Source organism: Ylistrum balloti, unplaced genomic scaffold, assembly GCF_031769215.1.
Source record: "Ylistrum balloti isolate Yb309-2 unplaced genomic scaffold, AGI_CSIRO_Ybal_v1 Utg369614, whole genome shotgun sequence".
Lineage (NCBI taxonomy): Eukaryota > Metazoa > Mollusca > Bivalvia > Pectinida > Pectinidae > Ylistrum > Ylistrum balloti.
Window position 1 is genome coordinate 1,089,364 of NW_026781888.1, and position 27,487 is coordinate 1,116,850.

Below are 27,487 nucleotides of genomic sequence, written 5' to 3' on the forward strand. Positions count from 1 at the left end.
AGACTGAAACAATGACATACAGGTGAAAAAAAAAATTACAGGTATATTCTACTGCTATACAATAAATCATTATGTTGTGGTTTAATGGTGTTGAGAATATTTAATGTCAAATTTTCTACAGACGGCTCGTGATGAGGTACAGAGCCTTGAAGACTTTCACAATGTCGGCTGGCTTCGTGTTGATCTGCAGCCAATAAAACAGGTCCTTACAACGTACGCCAGCAAATGGATGTGGACGTACACAAAGTATTTGTCTGACCAGGTAAATATGCATTGAAGTCTTAGTGCCTTATTTAGTTTTGAAACTGATCAGAAAAGTAAAATAGCTGACATATAGCCATCTTGAATTTCAGTGCTTAGTTGTGCTGTTCAATATTTTGACTGCCTTGAAAAATAAGATGGTTGAGCTTGGTAGACATTTTGGATAAGTCGCTAACATATTTTTTTTTTTTTTTTTTTTTGGCATTTGCAGTATTCGTTTATTTTCGTGTATTCTGCCTCTATGTTCATTGCATTAAACAATAATTAATTGTTTAGTGTTAAAATGATCCATATAATCCATACAAATAGTATTACTGTTTTAAGCATGTGTGAATATGGCAAGGTGATAACCAAGGGGGAATAATGTAATTATTAAGCATGTGTGAATATGGCTGTGATAACCTTGTGTATCAGATATCAGATGTAACTAAAGAAGGACAGATTTAGTTCCTTTTTACACCATGTATCACTACTCTTTTATGTTAACACCAGTCATAGTGATTAGATTCCAGTGGTCGCTTGTCAGGTCAAAGGTTAAACGTCACTGTTGACCACTTTTAAACTATAAAGCTTAATAACAAGATATATATTAAACCTGTCAATAGATTAATCCCATGAAAAGCTTTAGAACAGATGGAAAAGATAGGGAATTTGACAGTATATCTATGTGTGCCCCTGCTCACATGAATGTCATTTTTTAAGGAAAGGAATTGGAGAAAAAATTAGAAAAATGAAGCCTGCTCTAATTAGATATTCCATTATCTAGGTGAGTCACATGCTGGGAAACCTGGACCTGTTCCTGAAGAGGATTGAACCAGAGATTGAGAGTATTACTGGAGAGGAAAGAGACACAGCATCATTCATGAAGATGATGAGGCTATTTAATGAGGTAGGTTGTCTCCCTTCATTTCTACATGTACCTAATGTTGGTGAGCTAAGCTGTACAGTGTGCATGTATCTACCCAGAATGGATGTGCTTGGTTAGAGAGTGTACATGTATCTTCCCAGGATGGATGTGCTTGGTTAGAGAGTGTACATGTATCTACCCAGAATGGATGTGCTTGGTTAGAGAGTGTACATGTATCCTCCCAGAATGGATGTGCTTGGTTAGAGAGTGTACATAAATCTTCCCAGAATGGATGTGCTTGGTTAGAGAGTGTACATAAATCTTCCCAGAATGGATGTGCTTGGTTAGAGAGTGTACATCAATCTTCCCAGGATGGATGTGCTTGGTTAGAGAGTGTACATGTATCTTCCCAGAATGGATGAAGTTAGGGGATGTTCCTCATGTTTATGATAGCTTGAGAGATATTTATGATGTCCATTGGAACTTGTGGGGTTGCCCTTTCTATGCTAAATTGGGAGAAATTCCAAATACCTCTGGGAACTTTTAGGATTTATTTCACTTGTCTATGGTAACCTAAGGAATATTTCCCACGTCAAAAAAATATTTCTAAAATATAAGAACTAGAAAGCCGTTCCTCATGTCTATGGTAACTTTAATTGCTCGTGTAAAAGCTAACTTGAGGAAAATAGTTCTGTCTATTCTAATTTAAGGGACATTTCTTTTGTCTATGCTAATTCAAGGGACATTGCTTTTGTCTATGCTAATTTAAGGATAATTGCTTTTGTCTATGCTAACTGGAGGTATATCATGTTTTAGGTGTCTGCTCAGCAGTCTGAGATGGATGGAAAGTTTACAGCCATGCACAGGACAGTCCTTCTGCTGAAAAAGTACGGACAGAAGCTGCCAGACCGTACTCAGCAGCTTTTTAACGCAGCCCCTGGTCGCTGGAATAACCTCAAAACCAAAGTGTCCCTGGCCAAACAGAGGCTCGGGCCACGAATTCAGGAAGAGTCGGTCAGGATCACTCAGGTATGGTTCTAAGATAATGTCTCATCTTGTTCAACTGTCACTGAGAGTTTCATCCAAATACTTAATCATAGATGACTTTAAGTTCCTTCCAGAAGAACTCCTCTCTAGTTCATATCAATGTCAGACAAAGTCAGAAAAGACATGAATTGAGATATTTGTAAACAGAAGATGTACCGGGGATAAGTGTTCAGGTAATTTTGATATTGCAATTTTTATTACAGGACTTAGAAGCATTTGGTAACCGTGTGTCAGCACTATACCAGGAGCTAGAGAACTCGGATGTTTACCAGCGAGACTGTATCATTGGAGATGCCTGGGTCATCATAGATAACTTTGCCAAACGTCTGACAGTGCTGGAGAATGAAGCTCAGGTATAGAATATATGTTAATGTTTTATTGGCACTAACTGTCATTGCTGTTAGATGTGATAGAAATTTTACTTCGCACTAAATCATATTTTTCTTACCTTGATAAATAGGTTTGTATGCTGAAGGAAAATATGCGTAACTAAATATCATATTTATAATTTTATTAAGTCTCACTAAAACTCCTGGAATAAGGTTAAGATATGTACAACTTTTTTATATTTACAGACCTTGTAGGCTTAATATTGCTCAACAAGACTAAATGTTTAGAAGATAATAAATGCAGCTTTGTTTTTATTCCCAGGATCTTATCGAACTACAGGAGCTACTGGAAACTTCAGTTGTTAACTTTGCCATCTTACCTCAGTGAGTATAGAACTTTTATTACAGCAGTATATAAATACTTAATGATTCCAGCTCAATAGCTTGGTTGATAAAGCTTCCTACTGTGTTTCTGACCATGAAATCTTGTTTGGAATCATTTTAGTTACATCTGCACATTGACATGGCTGCTGGTTACTATATCTTTAAGTTTGAATAAAAAAAAAAAAAAAAAAGTTTGTAAACCAATTTGCTGTGAAAAGCCTTCATATGTTACATGGAGGCAGGATGTTACCCACCTTGGTAATGAAATGTGAAATCAAAAAGAAAGAAACATTTATAATAATGCTGTAATGATAATTTGTGGACAAAGTTGCTGAAACAAGTTGGTGAGGTTTACAGATGCACTGGGCCTCTTGATTTTGTTATATAGTATTTGCAGAATGTAGGAAACTTGCTCATGTAGTCCTGCAATAATGTTTTCTAAGAAATGTTGTATAAATACAAAGGAATTAAAAATAATGAATTGCTATTTCATTTATAACCAACTATAAATCTATTATATGATGCCTACAACAACTTTTATCACCATTGTGAGAGTTTATTTCCGATCTCTTGGTGCATTTCAGATGTCGTCACGAGCTGAACAACTTGAAACAAGTGTGGGAGACAGTAAGGTAAATATTACGCTGAACTTGACTACTAATTGTTGACTGTAGGTGTGGAGTATGTGTCATTAATAGACTGTAGGTGTGGGATAGTGGATTATGTGTCATTTATAGACTGTAGGTGTGGGGTAGTGGATTATGTGTCATTTATAGACTAGGTGTGGATTATGTGTTATCTATAGACTGTAGGTACAGATTATGTGTTATCTATATACTGTAGGTGTGGATTATGTGTCATTTATAGACTGTAGGTGTGGATTATGTGTTATCTATAGACTGTAGGTGTGGATTATGTGTTATCTATAGACTGTAGGTGTGGATTATGTGTTATCTATAGACTGTAGGTACAGATTATGTGTTATCTATAGACTGTAGGTGTGGATTATGTGTTATCTATAGACTGTAGGTGTGGGGTAGTGGATAATGTGTTATCTATAGACTGTAGGTGTGGGGTAGTGGATTATGTGTTATCTATAGACTGTAGGTGTGGGGTAGTGGATTATGTGTTATCTATAGACTGTAAGTGTGGGGTAGTGGATAATGTGTTATCTATAGATTGTAAGTGTGGGGTAGTGGATTATGTGTTATCTATAGACTGTAGGTAGTGGATTATGTGTTATCTATAGACTGTAAGTGTGGGGTAGTGGATAATGTGTTATCTATAGACTGTAGGTGTGGGGTAGTGGATTATGTGTTATCTATAGACTGTAAGTGTGGGGTAGTGGATTATGTGTTATCTATAGACTGTAAGTGTGGGGTAGTGGATAATGTGTTATCTATAGACTGTAAGTGTGGATTATGTGTTATCTATAGACTGTAGGTGTGGATTATGTGTTATCTATAGACTGTAGGTGTGGATTATGTGTTATCTATAGACTGTAGGTGTGGGGTAGTGGATTATGTGTTATCTATAGACTGTAGGTGTGGATTATGTGTTATCTATAGACTGTAGGTGTGGATTATGTGTTATCTATATACTGTAGGTGTGGGGTAGTGGGTATGTGTTGTGTTATCTATAGACTGTAGGTGTGGATTATGTGTTATCTATAGACTGTAGATGTGGGGTAGTGGATCATGTGTTATCTAGATACTGTAGTTGTGGATTATGTGTTATCTATAGACTGTAAGTGTGGATTATGTGTTATCTATAGACTGTAAGTGTGGATTATGTGTTATCTATAGACTGTAGGTGTGGATTATGTGTTATCTATAGACTGTAGGTGTGGATTATGTGTTATCTATAGACTGTAAGTGTGGATTATGTGTTATCTATAGACTGTAGGTGTGGGGTAGTGGATAATGTGTTATCTATAGACTGTAGGTGTGGATTATGTGTTATCTATAGACTGTAAGTGTGGATTATGTGTTATCTATAGACTGTAAGTGTGGATTATGTGTTATCTATAGACTGTAGGTGTGGATTATGTGTTATCTATAGACTGTAAGTGTGGATTATGTGTTATCTATAGACTGTAGGTACAGATTATGTGTTATCTATAGACTGTAAGTGTGGATTATGTGTTATCTATAGACTGTAAGTGTGGATTATGTGTTATCTATAGACTGTAAGTGTGGATTATGTGTTATCTATAGACTGTAAGTGTGGATTATGTGTTATCTATAGATAAGTGTGGATTATGTGTTATCTATAGACTGTAGATGTGGGGTAGTGGATCATGTGTTATCTATAGACTGTAGGTGTGGATTATGTGTTATCTATAGACTGTAAGTGTGGATTATGTGTTATCTATAGACTGTAGGTGTGGATTATGTGTTATCTATAGACTGTAGGTGTGGATTATGTGTTATCTATAGACTGTAAGTGTGGATTATGTGTTATCTATAGACTGTAGGTGTGGGGTAGTGGATAATGTGTTATCTATAGACTGTAGGTGTGGATTATGTGTTATCTATATACTGTAGGTGTGGATTATGTGTTATCTATAGACTGTAGGTGTGGATTATGTGTTATCTATAGACTGTAAGTGTGGATTATGTGTTATCTATAGAGTGTAGGTGTGGATTATGTGTTATCTATAGACTGTAGGTGTGGGGTAGTGGATTATGTGTTATCTATAGACTGTAAGTGTGGATTATGTGTTATCTATAGACTGTAGGTGTGGATTATGTGTTATCTATAGACTGTAAGTGTGGATTATGTGTTATCTATAGACTGTAGGTGTGGATTATGTGTCATCTATAGACTGTAGGTGTGGATATGTGTTATCTATAGACTGAAGTGTGGATTATGTGTTATCTATAGACTGTAGGTGTGGATTATGTGTTATCTATAGACTGTAGGTGTGGATTATGTGTTATCTATAGACTGTAGGTGTGGATTATGTGTTATCTATAGACTGTAGGTACAGATTATATGTTATCTATAGACTGTAGGTACAGATTATGTGTTATCTATAGACTGTAGGTGTGGATTATGTGTTATCTATAGACTGTAAGTGTGGATTATGTGTTATCTATAGACTGTAGGTGTGGATTATGTGTTATCTATAGACTGTAGGTGTGGATTATGTGTTATCTATAGACTGTAAGTGTGGATTATGTGTTATCTATAGACTGTAAGTGTGGATTATGTGTTATCTATAGACTGTAGATGTGGGGTAGTGGATCATGTGTTATCTATAGACTGTAGGTGTGGATTATGTGTTATCTATAGACTGTAAGTGTGGATTATGTGTTATCTATATACTGTAGATGTGGATTATGTGTTATCTATAGACTGTAAGTGTGGATTATGTGTTATCTATATACTGTAGATGTGGATTATGTGTTATCTATAGACTGTAATTATGTGATTATGTGTTATCTATAGACTGTAGGTGTGGATTATGTGTTATCTATAGACTGTAGGTGTGGATTATGTGTTATCTATAGACTGTAAGTGTGGATTATGTGTTATCTATAGACTGTAGGTGTGGATTATGTGTTATCTATAGACTGTAGGTGTGGATTATGTGTTATCTATAGACTGTAAGTGTGGATTATGTGTTATCTATAGACTGTAAGTGTGGATTATGTGTTGTCTATAGAACTTGAATTGTTTGTTGTGTTACAGAGTCATCGATGAGCAACAAGCAGAATGGAAAAGACATCGTTGGCAGAAGATGAACACCAAGTTTTTACGGGAGGAAACAAACAAACAGTTGGACATTGTCCGAGCTTTACCAGAGGATATTTTTACCTGGGATGTTTACATGGGACTCCATGAATCTATCACAACAGTTCAGGTAAACAACATCACAAATCTTATAATGGTCTAGTTTACACAACCATATATCACAACAGTCCAGTTCACACACACCATATATCACAACAGTCCAGTTCACACACACCATATATTACAACAGTCCAGTTCACACACACCATATATTACAACAGTCCAGTTCACACACACCATATTTCACAACAGCTCAGTTCACACACACCATATATCACAACAGTCCAGTTCACACACACCATATATCACAACAGTCCAGTTCACATACACCATATTTCACAACAGTCCAGTTCACACACACCATATATCAATCGCAACAGTCAAGTTCATAGTTCTATCAACACAGGGCACAAGTCAATCAACAGTCCAGTTCAGACACAGCACAGGTCTATAAACAGTTCAGTTCATGTCTATCAACAGTCTAGTTCACACAACACCTTTTTAGGTCATCTGATGGAAGGGTCTGATGACCTGTTGCGATCGCCTTTTGTCCGTCGTCGGTCGTAAACATTTTCAACTTCTTCTCAAGTTCTACATGTCTCACTGAGTTGAAACTTACCTGAAATGATTGTGACATGACCCTGACCAAAGTTTGTTGATTTCGGGTTGGTCCGAAATCCAACATGGCCGCCATCTTGGAAACACATTTTCGACTTCTTCTTAAGTTCAGAATTTGAAATCTTGTATTTTATGTCAGATGACCGTTAAGGCCCTTGGGCCTCTTGTTCTTTATGTGCTTATGTTTTGTTTATATTCACTATGTTTGCATGTTTTACTCTTCCTTTGTCAAAATACAAACTAATAAGACCAATGTTTATTGTTTATAATATTCTTAGAAAATATAAAGTTACTTGTATTTTCTAGACATGCCTTCCATTGATTGACGATCTGTCCAATCCGGCTATGAGAACACGTCACTGGAAACAGTTGGTGCGAGTGACCGGTGGTGCCCTAACTATTGACAATGACACACTGAAGAGGATGACCCTCGGGGAGTTACTCAGTCTGGGTCTTCAGAGTGAGTCATTATTGATATTGTTGTATAAACTGAGGAAATCAGAAAAAAACAAAACATAGATTGTCTTGCTTATGATAATGCGTCTGAACAGGGTCAAAGATGTTAATCTACTATAATGAGATAAGGGAGATAATCCTTACTATGTTCAATTTAGTTATTACCTCCCCTGTACATCACTCTTACTGACTGAAGATAATTTTGTCTCAAGTAGTCTGTTAATAAAATGGTGGACAAAGAGAAGCGTGTGATTGTCACAGTATTATAATGGCATTAACAAAAGATGTCAGCAGATTTTTGAAAGAAATAAACACAACTGTATTATTTTGACAACATGTCAAAAATTCTGCTAACCTGAAGACAAATATCTGATATCAAGTCAAATCACATTCATATAAAAGACCATAATATTACAGATGCGTTTGAGTTATAGGGTTGTAGGGTCAAGGACATGATGCCAATAATTTAACCCTTTGTAACCCTTTGTAAGAAATATCTGAAAAGAAGAAAAATGATAAAATGTTCTTAAACTTATTTTGTTCCTACAATTTTTGTGTTATGAAAAGTTTTTTTCTGTGTTTGATGATGACATAATGTTTATCAACAGAACATGTGGATGATGTTCGTGTAATAGTTCAGAAAGCAGTGAAGGACCTCTCCATTGAACAGTCCCTCAAGACTTATGACGAAATTTGGCTCAGTAAAATCTTTGAGACACGCCTCCACACACGTAGTCGCATGGATCAGCAGTTTGTGAGTCAGGTAGGCAAATATCCTCCACACTTTGTAGGGTTTATCAACATATATCACAAATTGTTACTTTAGAAAAGATTGAATTTTTTGAGAGATGTTTACTCCTCCAATTGAGAACTTGAGATATATATAAAAGTTAATGTCTATATTAATTATTTACAAGGTGTCTTTTTCTATCTTATAAAAATGCAAAGTTTTGAAAGCTGTAAAATGCTCGTGGTGAAAACATATCATGTATGCAAATAAGATTACAGTAACCAATATTTTCTGCTTAGCTGAACAGCAAAGCAAATGTTCCCAATGGTTTGCTATAGTATAGCAGAATGGTTGTATTTTCAATTTGCGTATTTTTTCTAATGGTTAAAACCATAATTTCTTGACTCATATGTCCAAAGGTTTTTAAGATAACTTAATAACATACAAATGAATTCTGTGTTCAAGTAGTACATGGAATTGCCATTATTTCTCCTAAATTCAAATATTTGCCCCTGAATGTGTATTTTTCAATGACTCCCTCAGTAGGGTATGTATAACTATACTGGCATTCTGACCATACATAAGATTCACACTAATCCTATCACCAAAATAATTCCTGGTTCTTCATAGCTGATTAAGCCATGCTTTAGCTGTCTCTAATGTTTTACAGGATGCTCACAGTGAGTCCCAGAGTGAGGGGGGACAGTCTCTACAACAAGTAGCCATCCCTAGTCGCAGTCAAGCCCGCACCACCAGCCGAATATCCAACCAAAGCTCGCATAGCAAAAACAAGCGAAGCAGCATTGCCTCCCTTCCTGCTTCCCTCTTGAACTTGGGAGAGGTAATCGCCAATGTATGTATTCTGGGACAGGTATACTAACACAAACTCTAGAACCCACACGGACAAATACAATGCATTTGTAGGATAATGCACAATTAGAGTAACAAAATTTTGATATCAAAATGGATAGATTGAATTTTGTATATTGAATACTAGTAACAAATTCCGGATAAAGGTATTTCAGATTTTTATGAAATTTTAGAGATGTTAACTAAAAAACACACTATTTGATATTCCTTTGAACACATTATTATTAGATAATTAACAATCATTTTTTTTTTAATTTGATTGTTGACTTTTTCAGTTTTGTTTTTGAAATTAACAACCTGTTTGAAGTAAATCTATTGTTTGAAACAGCTGTTTACATGGAGTTGTAAATGTATTTGATTGACAAAGATATGAAGACAAGTGTTGGCAGTGTGGGAATCTCTAGAGGTAGTTCACCATGGCCTCCAACAAACAGCAAACCAGAAAAATTAAAGTTTTTATTCCGATAAAGATTCACAGTCAAAAGCTACGATACATCAGTATGATAAAGCAGTACATACCTGTTACATCTGTTTCTATTTCATAGGAGATTTATTTAAATAAACCTTAAGTTCATAAATCTCAATATATTTAAGATAAATATCTTCTTCATAAATATGCATTTATTATGAAATAATAAAGAACATTTTTTCATATTTCAGTTTCTGTTCAAATATTTGAAAGATACCATGCATCACAGAATAAAAACTAGAAGGCAACCGTGATGATACAAAATTAAATAAATAGATATTTACTATTCCTTGATGAACAAGGATAGATTTTGTCTGGTTTCTGAGTGTTTTATGGATGTTGGTGAGGTAATTTTTACTGTATTACTATATATACCGGTGGTGGTAGTCTGTTCCTACTTATAAAACAATTTATTCCATCCGACTAACAAGTTTAAAAAAAATTATATCTACATGTGTATACTTATCTAACTTTTGCATTAAGCAAGCTTATTTTATGTGATATATTTATTTAACAGCTGTATATCACAAATCATTTGCTTCATCGGACAAAACCATAGTATCACAGTGATGAATTCTGTTGATACACCAACAGTAGTAAAAACTAATGATACATTGGTGTTTGCTTTATATGATACTTGATATTATCTGAAGAAAATACTGATAATACAGGGACGTTTGTTTGATAGGATATTTGATATTATCAAAAGAAACAACTGATTATACATTGGTGTTTGCTTTATGATATGATATTACAGAAGAAAATACTGATAATACAGGGACGTTTGTTTGATAGGATATTTGATATTATCAAAAGAAACAACTGATTATACAGGGACGTTTGTTTGATAGGATATTTGATATTATCAAAAGAAACAACTGATTATACATTGGTGTTTGCTTTATACGATACTTGATATTATCAGAAGAAAATACTGATAATACAGGGACGTTTGTTTGATAGGATATTTGATAATATCAGAAGAAAAAACTGATAATACAGGGACTTTTGTTTTATAGAATATTTGATATTATCAGAAGAAAAAACTTTGAAATGTGGTTTATACTCCTGTCAGTACACTGTAATCTTACCTTACAATAATATCTGGTTGTCATTATCCCAATTTATAATCCTTTGTCATCTGGAAATAATCAGCAACATTGCTGTAGACATTTTGTGAATTTGAATTTTACTTATACCTGGGTAATATACGACTCAGAAAAAGATTATATCGATCAGTTTATAGCTGTTAAGAAAAGCCTTTCCATTTTTAGGTCATTTGACCTGCAGGGTCATGATGACCTATAGCCATTCTGCTTTGTCCGTCATCATTCCCAGTCCTCTGTGCATAAACTTTTTACGTTTCAATCTTCTCAAGTTTCACCCATGGGATTGAGCTCTAACTTGTATGAAATGATCCTGGGATGGTCCTGACCAAGTGGTGTCATTTTTCAGGTCGGTCTAAACTCCAAGATGTTGGCATGACAGCCATCTTAAAAAACCTATTTTAAACTTCTTTTCCAATTCCACTGGTGCCATTGAGCTAAAAATTGGTGGGAATGTTAAGGAAAGGTAGCCAACGAAGTGTTGTTATTTTTCGACCTTGTTAAAACTTTGACATGGCAGCTAGGGAAGCCATTTTGTGACATGATTGCACAATCATGGTTTTCCTGTGCAACACCTAAGTCAAACTTCTTATGTTTCACCACTTGGATTGAGCTCCAACTTGTCTGAAATGATACTGAGATGGTCCTGACCAAATCTTAATTTTTTGCTTGTTTCATTTGTTGAGGAAACAAAGAGAAGGTCTGTTGTTATTTTTCAGCCTGATCAAAACTTCAACATGGTAAACACAGTAGTCATTTTGTAACATGATTGTGCAACTGAACAGAACCTTCCATTTATGAGTTTCTGATACTTACAAGGAATGCTCAAAATTCGAATTCCTCAGATCAGCAAATTCTGTGGTTTGTCCATCCAGTTGCCGATTGACAGATAACCATTAAAGGCTATGCCCTTATTGTTCACCTTTCTTGACATCAGAATTTTCATTATGATTATAACTTTGCCCCAAACATATTGATTTACAAATACTTTGTTCCAAAAATTACCTTAATTTTGTGTCGTACTGTAGTATCATGTTTTAATTGTTAGTTTAACCCCTAAATAAAACCTGTGTAGTAAAAATGTCTGTTTCATAAGAATGGTTCAGCACTGCATAGGAACACTATATTAATCAATAGGTTTGTATGCTTCCTGCTCTTTTGTAATTAATTTTCTCTTTGTTACCAGGACTATGGGACACTGTCCCTCCTCACCAACACTGACCCAATTTTCCAAGAGTTGGAGCACCACCAGGTGTCGCTACAGGCCATGCAGGCAAACAGTGCTGCCGGGTCCTTTCTGGATGATGTACTCAAGTGGCAGAAAAAATTGCAAACCATTGAGGCTGTACTTACAACCTGGCTGGACGTTCAGGAAAAATGGGTGGAGCTGGAAGAGGTGAGGGTCTCTGGATGATTTATGTAATGTAGAGGTTAAGGGTGAAGCTGGGGGAGGTAAGGATCTCTGGATCATTTCAGTATTGTAGAGGTTAAGGGTGAAGCTGGAGGTGGTAAGGGTCTCTGGATCATTTCAGTATTGTAGAGGTTAAGGGTGAAGCTGGAGGAGGTAAGGGTCTCTGGATGATTTCAGTATTGTGGAGGTTAAGGGTGGAGCTGGGGGAGGTAAGGATCTCTGGATGATTTCAGTATTGTAGAGGTTAAGGGTGAAGCTGGAGGTGGTAAGGGTCTCTGGATCATTTCAGTATTGTAGAGGTTAAGGGTGAAGCTGGAGGAGGTAAGGGTCTCTGGATGATTTCAGTATTGTAGAGGTTAAGGGTGGAGCTGGAGGTGGTAAGGGTCTCTGGATGATTTCAGTATTGTAGAGGTTAAGGGTGGAGCTGGAGGTGGTAAGGGTCTCTGGATCATTTATGTATTGTAGAGGTTAAGGGTGAAGATGTGGGAGGTAAGGGTCTCTGGATGATTTCAGTATTGTAGAGGTTAAGGGTGAAGATGTGGGAGGTAAGGGTCTCTGGATGATTTATGTATTGTAGAGGTTAAGGGTGAAGATGTGGGAGGTAAGGGTCTCTGGATGATTTATGTATTGTAGAAGTACTTAGATAAGAAGGATAACATGACCCTCCATATGGTAAGTAAATGGTTCCCACTCACTGATAGGTAAACTCCATAGTTCTTACTCCTCAATAGGTAGTTTTTAACTTATGACTAAACGATATGTGAAATAAGATCATGTTATGTCGATTTTAGGTTTTCTCTGGTGCAGATGTACGTACCTCCCTATCACATGATGCCAATCGTTTTGCTGTGGTAAACAAAGATTTCCGTCTTCTCATGCGTGCCACAGAGAAAAATCCCAATGTTCTCCAGTGCTGCTCCAGAAAGAGTAAGTAATCTGATTTAAGCTCGTTAATAGAGACAAGTAACTATTGATGCTTTAGTTGAATGTTAATGTTCAGAGTTGAGGGTGAAATATTTATGAATACATAAAGTGGTGAATGGAAAATTAATGTATCAAATACATTTATGAAGTTAAAGCTCAGCTGTGTGCCTATGTGTAAAGGGGTTAAAGGTCAATTCAGCCTGTATGAGGGTTAAAGGTCAGCTATATCATCAGATGCGTACAATTAAAAGGTCATAATTGTCTCCACAGACATTCTATCTATCCTGGAACACATGAACCACAGTCTAGAAAGTTGCCGGAGATCCCTCCTCAATCACCTGGAGCGACGGAGACAGATTTTCCCACGATTCTACTTCTTGTCAATGGAGGATGTACTCCACCTTGTTTGTAATGGTAGGTATCTGAAATCTCTTGTAGTATTTTCTACCCATGTAAAGTAGGAATATTACTGTAAAATCATTCATTTTTGTGGGGGGTTATTTTTGTAGATTTTATTGGTATTCTTGCATCCACAAAAATGATAAATGGAAGAAAGTTGAAATCGGTTATCATATGACTTAATTTGGTGTTTTTTGATCAAGAAATGTTTGAGGGAGGGTGGGGGGTTGGAGGGGGGGGAGGGGGGGTATATTAATGTGAGCCCCTGCTCACTTTATTTTTGTTGTAACTAGACATTAAATGTAAAACTGTTCCTTATTTCTGTTATTTCTCCCTAGGCTACGACTTGAAACAGGTGAACCTGTTTATAAGTAAGGTGTTTGAAAATGTTGGCAGCCTGGTATATGAAGAGGTCGAGGACAATGAAAAATACAGTTTCATGGTCACTGGTGTGCTTAGCACGCTAGGGGAACGACTTGACTTCTTACAGGTATGACTACTGCAGAGTGCCAATTACTTTTTTAATCAGTTACCATGGAAGTGAAATATGATCCCTTGATTGGCCAAAAACCACAAATTGTGAGATTTCTTTGAGATTTGGTATAATTAATACACCTACAACTTCAGTTTCTGATTTGACAAAATTATTTCCATTGCTTTAGAATTGGTTGTCTTACAGGTGTGACATTATCACAGATAGATGTGACATTATCACAAACAAGTATGACATCACAGATAGATGTGACATTATCACAGATAGATGTGACATTATCACAGATAGATGTGACATTATCACAAACAAGTATGACATCACAGATAGATGTGACATTATCACAGATAGATGTGACATTATCACTAACAGGTGTGACATTATCACAGATAGATGTGACATTATCACAGATAGATGTGACATTATCACAAACAAGTATGACATCACAGATAGATGTGACATTATCACAGATAGATGTGACATTATCACAAACAAGTATGACATCACAGATAGATGTGACATTATCACAGATAGATGTGACATTATCACTAACAGATGTGACATTATCACAGATAGATGTGACATTATCACAAACAAGTATGACATCACAGATAGATGTGACATTATCACAGATAGATGTGACATTATCACTAACAGGTGTGACATTATCACAGATAGATGTGACATTATCACAGATAGATGTGACATCACAAACAGGTGTGACATTATCACAGATAGATGTGACATTATCACAAACAGGTGTGACATTAACACAGATAGATGTGACATTATCACTAAGAGGTATGACATTATCACAAACAGGTATGACATTATCACAAACAGGTTTTAAATCATCATTATTATCATTGCAGCCAGTAACATGTGAAGGGCAAATTGAGACCTGGCTTACCAGTTTCATTCTTGGTCTGAAGAATGCTTTACAATTCCAAATGGCTACTGCTATGGGTGTGGAGAAACCAAAACCACGCACCAGAACAATCAGGAGTGCTGGGTCACGCAAGGTTACAATTGGTGCACGTGCCTCCAGCTCAATGAGTAAAGGAAAAGGTAACATTTCTGGGTTGAAATTACATACCAAATTGCATTGAAACTTATGACATTTTCATTGTAGAAAGGACACATTTAAGAGCTTAGATAAATGAAACACTCTGAAATTTTCACCTTCCACTATTAAAACTTTACATGTATGGTTACAAATGTTCACTTGCATGTTCCTTACATTATCATAAGTCAAAAAAGTCTAAATGTGTTGTCATATGTCTTACTGTGTAATCATAGGTGTGTTAATGGGTAATCATAAATGTCTTAATGGGTAATTATATGTGTTTTAATGGGTAATCATAGGTGTCTTAATATGTAATCATAGATGTCTTAATGTGTACTCATAGATGTCTTAATGGGTAATTATATGTGTCTTAATGAATAATCAAAGATGTCTTAATGTGTAATCATAGGAGTCTCAATGGGTAATCATAGATGTCTGAATGGGTAATTATAGGTGTCTTAATGGGTAATAATAGGTGTCTTAATGGGTAATTATATGTGTCTTAATGAATAATCAAAGATGTCTTAATGTGTAATCATAGATGTCTTAATGTGTAATCATAGATGTCTTAATGGGTAATCATAGATGTTGTAATGAGTAATCATATGTATCTTAATGGGTAATTACAGGTGTCTTAATGTGTAATTATAGATGTCGTAATGAGTAATCATATGTATCTTAATGGGTAATCATAGGTGTCTTAATGTGTAATCATAGGTGTCTTAATGGGTAATCATAGGTGTCTTAATGTGTAATCATAGATGTCTTAATGTGTAATCATAGATGTCTTAATGGGTAATCATAGATGTCGTAATGAGTAATTATATGTATCTTAATAGGTAATCATAGATATCTTAATGTGTAATCATAGGTGTCTTAATGTGTAATCATAAATGTCTTAATTGGTAATAATCGATGTCGTAATGAGTAATCATATATATCTTAATAGGTAATCATAGATGTCTTAATGTGTAATCATAGGTGTCTTAATGGGTAATCAGCATTATATATGTTACATTATTATAATCTATAGTTATCTTAATAAGTAATGTACTATTCCACCCTTCCCTGTTAACTGCTTTTATTTATAATTTTGCTTTAATGTGAATAGTTTATTTTCTGCAGAACAACATGTATACATATAAACTAATATGTAATGATCACTGTACCAGCCTTCTAGCTTAGTATAATATCTGATTTGTATCACATCACAACCTTACAAATATATAAAGAACCTTCCATGGAAACCATTAGACAGCATAGTTGGTAATAACCATCTTTATAACACTATCACGGTAAAACCATACATACTTGTACATTGACCTAGATCTGATGTACATTGACCTAGATCTAATGTACATTGACCTAGATCTGATGTACATTGACATAGATCTGATGTACATTGACCTAGATCTGATGTACATTGACCTAGATCTGATAGCTGACAACTTGTAATCTGTGGTGATGATCTTTATCCACTGCAGGCTGGGAGTCACTGAAAAAGAGATTTGGAATTATGCAGACACTTCAAGGTTGATCTGTCCTAGATACCGAAAAAATATTTATCTTTGTTTTTTGTGCTCAGATGGGGTGGTTTGGTCCTAATAACTCTGTTCTGTATTGTCAGGAGAGTGGAACTTCGTTACTTTTCAGATAAAAGTTCTCAGACTTATTAAGTAGACTTGTCTTAGACTACATTGTTGATTTTCCATTTGGATGTTCTAACGATAATCAGATGATAGGAGTCAGACTGGTTCATATGTAATTTAGTTGGTAAGGAACATCAGTGTACTCATAATAAAATGTAGTGGTCAAGCATTATGGCTGTAATAAGTGGTCAAGCAATACAACTTTTGTGGTCAAGCAATACAACTTTTGTGGTCAAGCAATACAACTTTTGTGGTCAAGCATAAACGAAGTTCTGCTTTATCTCTCTTCTCACTCAGATCATTGTATTTTTAAACTCTTTTCTCGATAATCTTTAATCAATCATATTTAGAAAATCAGTTTGGACTTTGTTTCTAAATAAATATCTGATTATATTTGATTCACCAGGTTTAACTCTGACTTGTTTTCACTGTTATATCTTTATTGATTTCATAAATTACTATCAATATGAAATATCAATTTGGTAAATAAATACAGGGAATCTTGTTACACTGTTTTAAAACATGTATAATGATTTCTAAATCTAACAAAGTTACATAGAAATGAAATTACAAGTGACATTTTAAAAAAAAATAAACTTGTCCAAACTGAAACTTGTAGTGATTTTTGAGTGAGGTTTGCTTAAAAATGATGTTATTGCATGAGAATATTGCTACAGAGATATAAATAGAAGCAATTTCTACAAAAATGTTACTATAGTTATATTACTACAGAAATGTTATTATAAATGTTACTATAGTTATATTACAACAGAAATGTTACTATAGTTATATTACTACAGAAATGTTACTATAAATGTTACTATAGTTATATTACAACAGAAATGTTACTATAGTTATATTACAACAGAAATTTTACTATAAATGTTACTATAGTTATATTACAACAGAAATGTTACTATAAATGTTACTATATATATATTACTACAGAAATGTTACTATAAATGTTACTATAGTTATATTACAACAGAAATGTTACTATAGTTATATTACAACAGAAATGTTACTATAAATGTTACTATAGTTATATTACAACAGAAATGTTACTATAGATATATTTCTACAGAAATGATACTATAGTTATATTACAACAGAAATATTTCTACAGAAATGTTACTATAGATATATTACTACAGAATGTATATGTATAAGAAAGAAATAATATATATATAGATATATTTCTACAGAAATGTTGCTGTGGAATATTACAACAAAATTGTTCCTACAAAAATATTACTAAAAAAATTTCATCTTTATTTGTTCAAATTTCAGTGAGATTTCCAGACCTAGATAGATGTTTGATCTATTTTATAATTGATATTTCATTGTTTGTCAGCAAAATGTAGCTTTCTGATTCATCAATTATTCTTTTCATTACTTGATGAAAAAACAATCTGCCCACTTGATAATGATTGAAGGAGTCAATGGCAACAGGCCACCTTGCGACGGACGTCTTGGAACTCCATTTTTTGTATGAATGGAATAATTGTTTACCTGGCATGTAGATCGCTGTCATTCAATGATGTAAAGAAAAACGGACAACATAACGAAATATCAAAATATCTTACACATTTCTGTTTGGAAAGTGACGGGCCCATTCATGAATTAAATTTGAATGACTGAAAATACCATGAATTTGCTGTCAGTGGCATTACATTATGTCACGCAAGCTGTTATGTGTAGTGAAATAATCCTTCATGAACTTATCAAATGTGTACATCAATGTGTTATTCTTGGTTTTGAACCCTACCTGAGAAATAGATTATAAGCTTTGATAGGAATGCTTTTCTTATTTCAAGCTGGTAAGAAAGAATAAATTTTTTGCAAACTTATCATGAATGTATTCATTCAGTTTGCAAAAATAAAAAGAAAATAAAAAATATTCATATCAAAGCTTAATAAACTTCAGTAGAAATTGTAGCTGATGTACAGTATACATGGATATTTCTTTCCATGGAAACTCCAAAGGTTCACAGAAACTTTGCTAAATACTTCTTAATACATTTATACCACATCCCATCCTGACCATCAACAAATTCCCTCCTAACCATCAACATGTCCCCTCCTAACCATCAACATGTCCCCTCCTAGCCATCAACATGTCCCCTCCTAGCCATCAACATGTCCCCTCCTAGCCATCAACATGTCCCCTCCTAGCCATCAACATGTCCCCTCTTAACCCTCAACATATCCCCTCCTAACCATCAACATGTCCCCTCCTAACCATCAACATGTCTCCTCCTAACCCTCAACATATCCCCTCCTAACCATCAACACATCCCCTCCAAACCATCAACATGTCCCCTCCTAACCATCAACATGTCCCCTCCTAACCATCAACATGTCCCCTCCTAACCATCAACATGTCCCCTCCTAACCATCAACACATCCCCTCCTAACCATCAACATGTCCCCACCTTACCATCAACATGTCCCCTCCTAACCATCAACATCTTCCCTCCTAACCATCAACATGTCCCCTCCTAACCCTCAACATATCCCCTCCTAACCATCAACATGTCCCCTCCTAACCATCAACATGTCCCCTCCTAACCATCAACATGTCCCCTCCTAACCATCAACATGTCCCCTCCTAACCATTAATTACCATCAACATGTCCCCTCCTATGTCCCCTCCTGACCATCAACATGTCTCCTCCAAACCATCAACATGTTCCTTCCTAACCATCAACACATCCCCTCCTAACCATCAACATGTCCCCTCCTAACCATCAACATGTCCCCTCCTAACCATCAACATGTCCCCTCCTAGCCATCAACATGTCCCCTCCTAACCATCAACATATCCCCTCCTAACCATCAACATGTCCCCTCCTAACCATCAACACATCCCCTCCTAACCATCAACATGTCCCCTCCTAACCATCAACACATCCCCTCCTAACCATCAACACATCCCCTCCTAACCATCAACACATCCCCTCCTAACCGTCAACATGTCCCCTCCTAGCCATCAACATGTCCCCTCCTAGCCATCAACATGTCCCCTCTTAACCCTCAACATATCCCCTCCTAACCCTCAACATGTCCCCACCTTACCATCAACATGTCCCCTCCTAACCATCAACATCTTCCCTCCTAACCATCAACATGTCCCCTCCTAACCATCAACATGTCCCCTCCTAATCATCAACATGTCCCCTCCTAACCATCAACATGTCCCCTCCTAGCCATCAACATGTCCCCTCCTAACCCTCAACATGTCCCCACCTTACCATCAACATGTCCCCTCCTAACCATCAACATCTTCCCTCCTAACCATCAACATGTCCCCTCCTAACCATCAACATGTCCCCTCCTAACCATCAACACATCCCCTCCTTACCATCAACATGTCAGTTATGGTGTTCCTCTATTCTATTGTATCAATTAAGTATTTGTAAGTATAAATTGAGTGGATACTAGGCCCCCTATATATAAGTACCTGAATGTGTATATATGATAATTTCATTTACTGAAAACATGTTATCAAACAGGAATATTTGCAAGTCACTTACCTTGCAAAATAAAGGTGCATGTTTATCAATATTATGACTTAAAACCGTTTGTGGTTACTGACTTCCTAAATGCATGACTAAATTGTCGATATTAATTAGCATGATATGTGTGCATGTGACATGCTGTTTGTTTCGTCTAAGTTTGATAAAATAAATAAAAGCTACTAGTTGTATTGACCAAAGCTGAGACTATAAATTAATTTAATAATTAAAGATATACTATGATTGGTTAGAAGTGTTATTGATCATTTTAGGTCAAATTTTACGAAAGATTAAAAGTTGTGGTAATGAAGGTTTTCTGTAGAGACAACTCAGTATGTTTAAGCTTTTCTTTCTTTTTTTTTTCCAACTATTTGACAAAATTTGGAAATTTTTATTTATCAGATCATATTGTTTCTTAATTGTATAAGTAAAATATTTTGATTAAGAAACTATATTGGGACCTTGGACTTAAAACAACCAACATTAAATTAAACCCGCAATAAACTCCTGTCTGGTAGTAAGCCTTGCTATATCTATTGCTGTTTAGGAAAATTTCATTGCCCTGTTAGGACTTTGAAGCAGGGTCTGTATGCTGGTCCCTGGTCTTATTGAAGGACACATATTCTACTACCTCAGTTTATTCGGGCTGTCACATAATTTGTTTGTAATTTTCATCTACAGAAAAGAAGGAGGTAAGCAGTAGAACAAGTAGCCGTGCTGCCAAACGTGAAACCAAGGAGCCAGCGAGTCGTGCTTCATCTGTGGCAGAGCAGCTTCTCACTGAGAATGACAGGGGAGACCAACAGAAGTCGTGGACACTGGATCACGTGACCGAAGTGGTGTATCTGGCAACACGGGTTCAGATGACTGAGAAGATGGAATCAGCACTGAAGGAGTTGGAAGGAGGCAATAAGGATAGCCTACAGGTAAAACGTCTCTCATTGACAGGATTGGAAACTGCTGTTTTGGGGAATTTTTAAAAACTTTTTAAAAATTTTAAAAATTTGAATAAACTTTTTCAGGAAACTTATTAATTAAATGTGTTTGAGAAATGATGGAAACTGATATTGCATCTTTAACCAAAGTTAGGAGGACAAATATTTATTTTCCACACTTGGTTATTTCTGTTGACTCAGCAATTGATGATAGAGATATACAAACATATAATTATCTTTATTCTGTATGACATGATATTAGGTCATACAGCCTGCATAGACTTGTATTTTAACTCAAGCTATTGTTTAGAAATACAAATACACTGTTACAAGACTTGTACTTGTATACGACATAATTGTGTACTTCAAATTTATATATAAACATTTTCCTTTTTTGTGTGCCAGAGTAATAAGTATGGTATAGTGAGTTGCATTTTACTATTTGCTTGCAAATTTTCTTATATGTGTGTAACAGCGGTCGTTTTTCATCTCAATGCCTCCGCTAGGAATCGAACCCGGGACACCTGACTTACTAGTCTGACACTCAACCAATCGAGCTTAAGAGAAGTTCTCCCTAGCCGAGTGTTGTATTGTGGCTAGTATTTTACCAGGGTTACATATGAATAACGGAAAACAAGGTGACATGATGAACAGTCAGTAAAATTTATTTTCCATCGACAATTCTTTTCCTATCATTTACAGAGTGCCTTACAGAAAGTGAACCAGAGTATTCATGCAACTACCGTCCTACTGAAGGGTCTAGAGGGGGAGCGTGAGACCAAAGGTCGTAACGAGGTCAGCGAAGGAGGTATGCTAGATATAAAACTGTCAATTAATGATATTGTATATGATATTAAAATGTTTCGTGACAGTATTGTGAAATTTATCATTACTGTAAGGGTGCTGCTCTCTTGTAGGTCGTTCTGCTAGGGAGGGTGACAAAGAGGAGTTCTCAGAGTCAGCATCAGTGGCAGGAGCACGCAGTAGTTATGCTGCGTCATTGACAGGCGCGTCACGTAAGGGGTCAACCTTAGATGTGGGTGGCGGTGAAACAGCACGGACACCCATTCCAGAGGAGGAAGGGTCCACCAAAGGGGACGAGCAGTCCTGTAAGTGTGGCTTGGTAGTGGTTAACCGGCAATGTCACTCCTGATCCCTGTCACATCCTAGTCAACTGTCCCACCCTGATCACAGTCACAGCCTAGTCAACTGTCCCACCCTGATCACAGTCACAGCCTAGTCAACTGTCCCACCCTGATCACAGTCACAGCCTAGTCAACTGTCCCACCCTGGTCCCAGTCACATTCTGGTTAAAGTTTCACTCTTGTCCCTGTCCCACCTAGGTCCCAGTCACATTCTGGTTAAAGTTTCACTCTTGTCCCTGTCCCACCTAGGTCCCAGTCACATTCTGGTTAAAGTTTATCTCTTGTCTCCGTCCCACCCAGGTCCCAGTCACATTCTGGTTAAAGTTTCCCTCTTGTCTCTGTCCCACCCAGGTCCCAGTCACATTCTGGTTAAAGTTTCACTATTGTCCCTGTCCCACCTAGGTCCCAGTCACATTCTGGTTGAAGTTTCACTCTTGTCCCTGTCCCACCTAGGTCCCAGTCACATTCTGGTTAAAGTTTCACTATTGTCCCTGTCCCACCTACATCCCGGTCACATTCTGGTTAAAGTTTCACTCTTGTCTCTGTCCCACCCAGGTCCCAGTCACAATCTGATTAAAGTTTCACTCTTGTTTCTGTCCCACCCTTGTCCCAGTCACACCCTATTCTATTTTATAGGAGTCTCACCCTGGTCACAGTTACACTCTGATAACAGTCACATCCTAATTACACTGTCATGCCTTGGCTGAATATCTACCTTAATTCTTGTCTTTCACCTATGGTGTACAAGTACGTATTTAATATACTGTAAAACGTAACACTAACAAAATCATAGAATGCAATACTTACCACATTTAATAACTGGTTATGTCAAGTCCATATACTCCATATATATATGTATAACAGTTTTGGGCCCATGGTAAATTTACTCAAACCCTGTGCACAATATTTTCTGTATTATATGATGAATCATGTGATGTGACTGGCAGTTAATGGCTCATTGAAACCAATTAAACAATAACTAATATCATTATCAATGCATAATTTTCATCACAAGCAATCAGAATTAGAATTTTAAAAATGGTATAAATCCATATTGTTGTAAAGGTTTGTACTGAAGCATTAAAACCTCATGCTGATTAGTCCTCATCATGAAAGGTCACTATGGTGTATGTGAGTTGTTGTTGTATGAAGTGTTACAGTCCACAGGATGTGAGTTGTTGTTGAGCATTTCGTGTAGATGGTGTTAACATTTTAATAAGTATATAAAACCTGTTTATGCTGATTGATATGCAGCCCTGATGGAGCCCCAGACCCTGGAACCAGTAGATACTATGAACATTCTTGCAGCGCCCCCCATTACCACATACAGTAAGAAAGAAGAGACCAAGGAGGAGGCTCCACAAGGGGAGACTGCAGATATGAAGCTAATGTTGTTCCCTAGTCAGATACAGAAGCTTACCTCCCTTCTTGCTCTTCTCGCACATGTACGTGACTTCCTGGAGAGAATGATTGAAGCTGACGACACAAATGCTGCATCAGGATTTGACTGGCGATCACACCTACGTTTTTATTTTAGTAAAGACAACAGGGCAGTCAGTGTCAAAGTAAGTACAACGTTTTTTAGCCCCATATTCAACGTTTATATTTGACATATGTATCATTTTATATGATTTAGGCGAATTAAAAAAGTCTGCTTGAGCACAAAATCTATGCTTGAGCATGAGAATGGTTTCATGAATACAGGCAGATGTCAGAAAAAAAATTGGATACTAAACTCACGGTAGTGGTAATATATGTTGTTAACTTTAAATGACAAGACGATATTTCTGGTTCTGTTTGATTTAAACATATATTCTGTTTACAGACGCTTGACTCACAGTTTGACTATGGTTATGAGTACATTGGCTCCAGCCCAAGGGAAGTAATCACTCCTCTCACAGAGAGAGTCTTTGTATCCCTCACACAGACAGTCAAGGCTCACATGGGTGCCATGTGTGTTGGACCTATGGTAAGTAAGGGGAGATAAGTGCTATAAACAAAGTGGATATTTTCAATTTTTTCAGTATCGTCAGTCTAGTATTAATTTTGTTTACAGCAACATCAGCGTTGTTCCGAACTGCTTTGTTGATTGCGTTCATAATGACAGTAAGTTTTATTTGAATGTTATCTGAAGGTCACACACTGGCTATCATGACTATTTATAGGAGTCACTTGTATTTACAGGATAGTGGTAAGTTTGAGCTTGTCCATGAGTTAGCCCGATGCCTTGGTTACCCCATGTACAAGTTCAACTGTACATCCACCATGGACTACACTCAGCTGCAGGACATATTCCGTGGCATGGCCTCTACAGGGTGCTGGGTGTGTTTCAATAACATCAGTCATCTAACACCTGCTGTCCTCAGTGTGTACTCTCAGCTCATCTCGGCAGTTATGGGTGCCCTCCGAGCAGGCAAGGCAGCTGTACACCTTCAGTCTGATGACATACAGCTGAATGCAGCAGGGGCTTGCTTTGCTCTTACTGATAGTGCAGTACAGGTAACTCAATCAGGTTTCTCAATGTCTCTTCTATCATTTTTAGTCCATAGTGAAACAAAATCAAATTACTGTTGATAGTTTTGCCCCCAAAAAAGTTTTATCTTTAATGTTTTAAATGCACTCCTGTTTATTTGACATAAGTATGTGGTATTGTGAGGTACATGTGATAAAAATTATATGGCAATTTGTTCCTCTCCATTGTGAGGTATTTATTGCAAAAGTTTGATAACCTGTTCCTATCTAGCACAAGATATTTGTGATAAAAGCATGATAAGTTGTACCTCTCCATTGTGAAGTGACAGAAGTATAATAACTTGTTTCTCTCCATTGTGAGGCAACAGAAGTATGATAACTTATGCCTTTCCATTACGCGATATTTGTGACAAAAGTATGACAACTTGTTCCTCTCCATTTTGAGTTGACAGAAATATGATAACCTGTTCCTCTCCATTATGAGGTATATGTATATGTGACAGAAGTTTGATAATCTCTTCCTCTCCAGGTACAGCCAGGAAACCCTGAGAAGTTGTTGCTATACTCCTCATCCACTGCTGCTATCCCTGACTACATCATGGTCCAATTCCGTACAATCTCTGTTCTGCAGCCTGACCTTCACCTTGCCCTAGAGGTCATGTTATCCAGCCAAGGTCAGGATCATTAACATAATTTATTGAAATAAAACACTGTAATGTGAAAATAAAAAAAAAGTTACAAGTGGTTTATAAGATGGTAAAAACAGTATTGATAACAATGCTATTTTTAGATCACAGAATAACTTGAAAGAGTTATTGATAATTCTCATAAACTTTACAGGTTTCGTGTCAGCTCGTGCATTAGCTAAGAAGACAATGACGCTGTATCAGCTGTGCAGGAAATTGTTGGGAACAAATGTATTCATCACAGAAAATGTCATCCTGGGTAGGTAAATGAAAGGTGTAGGACCAGTGTGTCCATCACAGAAAATGTCATTCTGGGTAGGTAAATGATAGATGTAGGACCAGTGTGTCCATCACAGAAAATGTCACCCTGGGTAGGTAAATGATAAGTGTAGGACCAGTGTGTCCATCACAGAAAATGTCATCCTGGGTAGGTAAATGATAGGTGTAGGACCAGTGTGTCCATCACAGAAAATGTCATCCTGGGTAGGTAAATGGTAGGTGTAAGACCAGTGTGTCCATCACAGAAAATGTCACCCTGGGTAGGTAAATGATAGGTGTAGGACCAGTGTGTCCATCACAGAAAATGTCATCCTGGGTAGGTAAATGGTAAGTGTAAGACCAGTGTGTCCATCACAGAAAATGTCACCCTGGGTAGGTAAATGATAGGTGTAGGACCAGTGTGTCCATCACAGAAAATGTCACCCTGAAATAATCAATTTTGTAATTGATCCTGACCTGTCTTTTGTCATGTAGGGTCAGATGTAAACCATGGCCGTGGAGGCTGGAGTATGAAGACCCTAAAGGGGCTGGTGTCAGAGGCTGGCGCATACATGGAGAAATCTGGGGAACAGGGTGAGTACTTAGGAATTATACTCCTTTTCATTTGTTTGAATATTATCAGCATTTTATGTATTTTTCACAATTTGAAAATCATCATTCCTTCTTTCTCCAATACGAAAAAAGATGTTTTTGTTTCTGATTGCTGTCTAGTTGGTGATATTTGGATTTAATTTAAGTTTGTTTATGGTCATTTTACAGTTTTTGAACATCTTAAGAAATGAAGTTACTAGTTCTGTTTGATTTCTGCTGATGATATCCAAGTAATGAAGATTTGTCATTTGTGAATAATGGCTGTAAAATGTTTGATTGCAGAGAGGTTAATGTAGAAAATCTTGCACTGAAATCCTTGTTTGAAGTCATCTTTCCTTCTCCAACAAAGCATCTGAGACTAATAAGAGATGTTTTTAGGATACTGTCATCAATCTTCTGATATGTTAATGGTGGTGTGATACACTAATTATTTCTATAGCTGTAGAAATATGTATTGAAATAATGAGACTAACCATTTTTCTGACATTGTTTCAGATAAGGAAGATCAAGTAGAAAAACAAGACCAAGAAAATGTAGAGAAAGGTAAGATAGTTTTAGACTTAAGAATAACATTGTAATATGTTGGAACAGCTCTGGTCCCATGTCCTGAAACAGGTCTGGTCCCATGTCCTGAAACAGCTCTGGTCCCATGTCCTGAAACAGTGCTGGAACCATGTCCTGAAACAGCTCTGGTCTTATGTCCTGAAACAGCTCTGGTCTCATGTCCTGAAACAGCTCTGGTCCCATGTCCTGAAACAGCTCTGGTCTCATGTCCTGAAACAGCTCTGGTCTCATGTCCTGAAACAGCTCTGGTCCCATGTCCTGAAACAGCTCTGGTCCCATGTCCTGAAACAGTGCTGGAACCATGTCCCGATGAAAGCTTTGGTACCAGGCCCTGAAACAGCTCCAGCTTTGGTACCAGGCCCTGAAACAGCTCCAGTACCATGTCCTGATGAAAGCTTTGGTACCATGTCCTGTAAAATGCTTTGGTTCCATTCCCTGAAAAA

At 36.6% G+C, this 27,487-nt stretch overlaps 1 protein-coding gene across 1 annotated transcript in view; it reads left to right on the top strand.

Moving 5' to 3' along the window:
• Positions 1-27,487, top strand: part of LOC132547827 (uncharacterized) — a 101,352-nt gene that overhangs the window by 19,544 nt on the left and 54,321 nt on the right. The window contains 25 exon segments of the mRNA XM_060211633.1: positions 122-262; positions 1,028-1,150; positions 1,925-2,137; positions 2,359-2,508; positions 2,807-2,868; positions 3,453-3,500; positions 6,565-6,736; positions 7,591-7,744; positions 8,349-8,503; positions 9,141-9,323; positions 12,102-12,311; positions 13,118-13,253; positions 13,521-13,664; positions 13,988-14,139; positions 15,012-15,220; positions 21,070-21,298; positions 22,010-22,134; positions 22,238-22,416; positions 23,707-24,017; positions 24,278-24,421; positions 24,637-24,951; positions 25,454-25,598; positions 25,765-25,869; positions 26,364-26,462; positions 26,976-27,023. Coding sequence (XP_060067616.1) covers positions 122-262; positions 1,028-1,150; positions 1,925-2,137; positions 2,359-2,508; positions 2,807-2,868; positions 3,453-3,500; positions 6,565-6,736; positions 7,591-7,744; positions 8,349-8,503; positions 9,141-9,323; positions 12,102-12,311; positions 13,118-13,253; positions 13,521-13,664; positions 13,988-14,139; positions 15,012-15,220; positions 21,070-21,298; positions 22,010-22,134; positions 22,238-22,416; positions 23,707-24,017; positions 24,278-24,421; positions 24,637-24,951; positions 25,454-25,598; positions 25,765-25,869; positions 26,364-26,462; positions 26,976-27,023 — 3,952 coding nt within the window.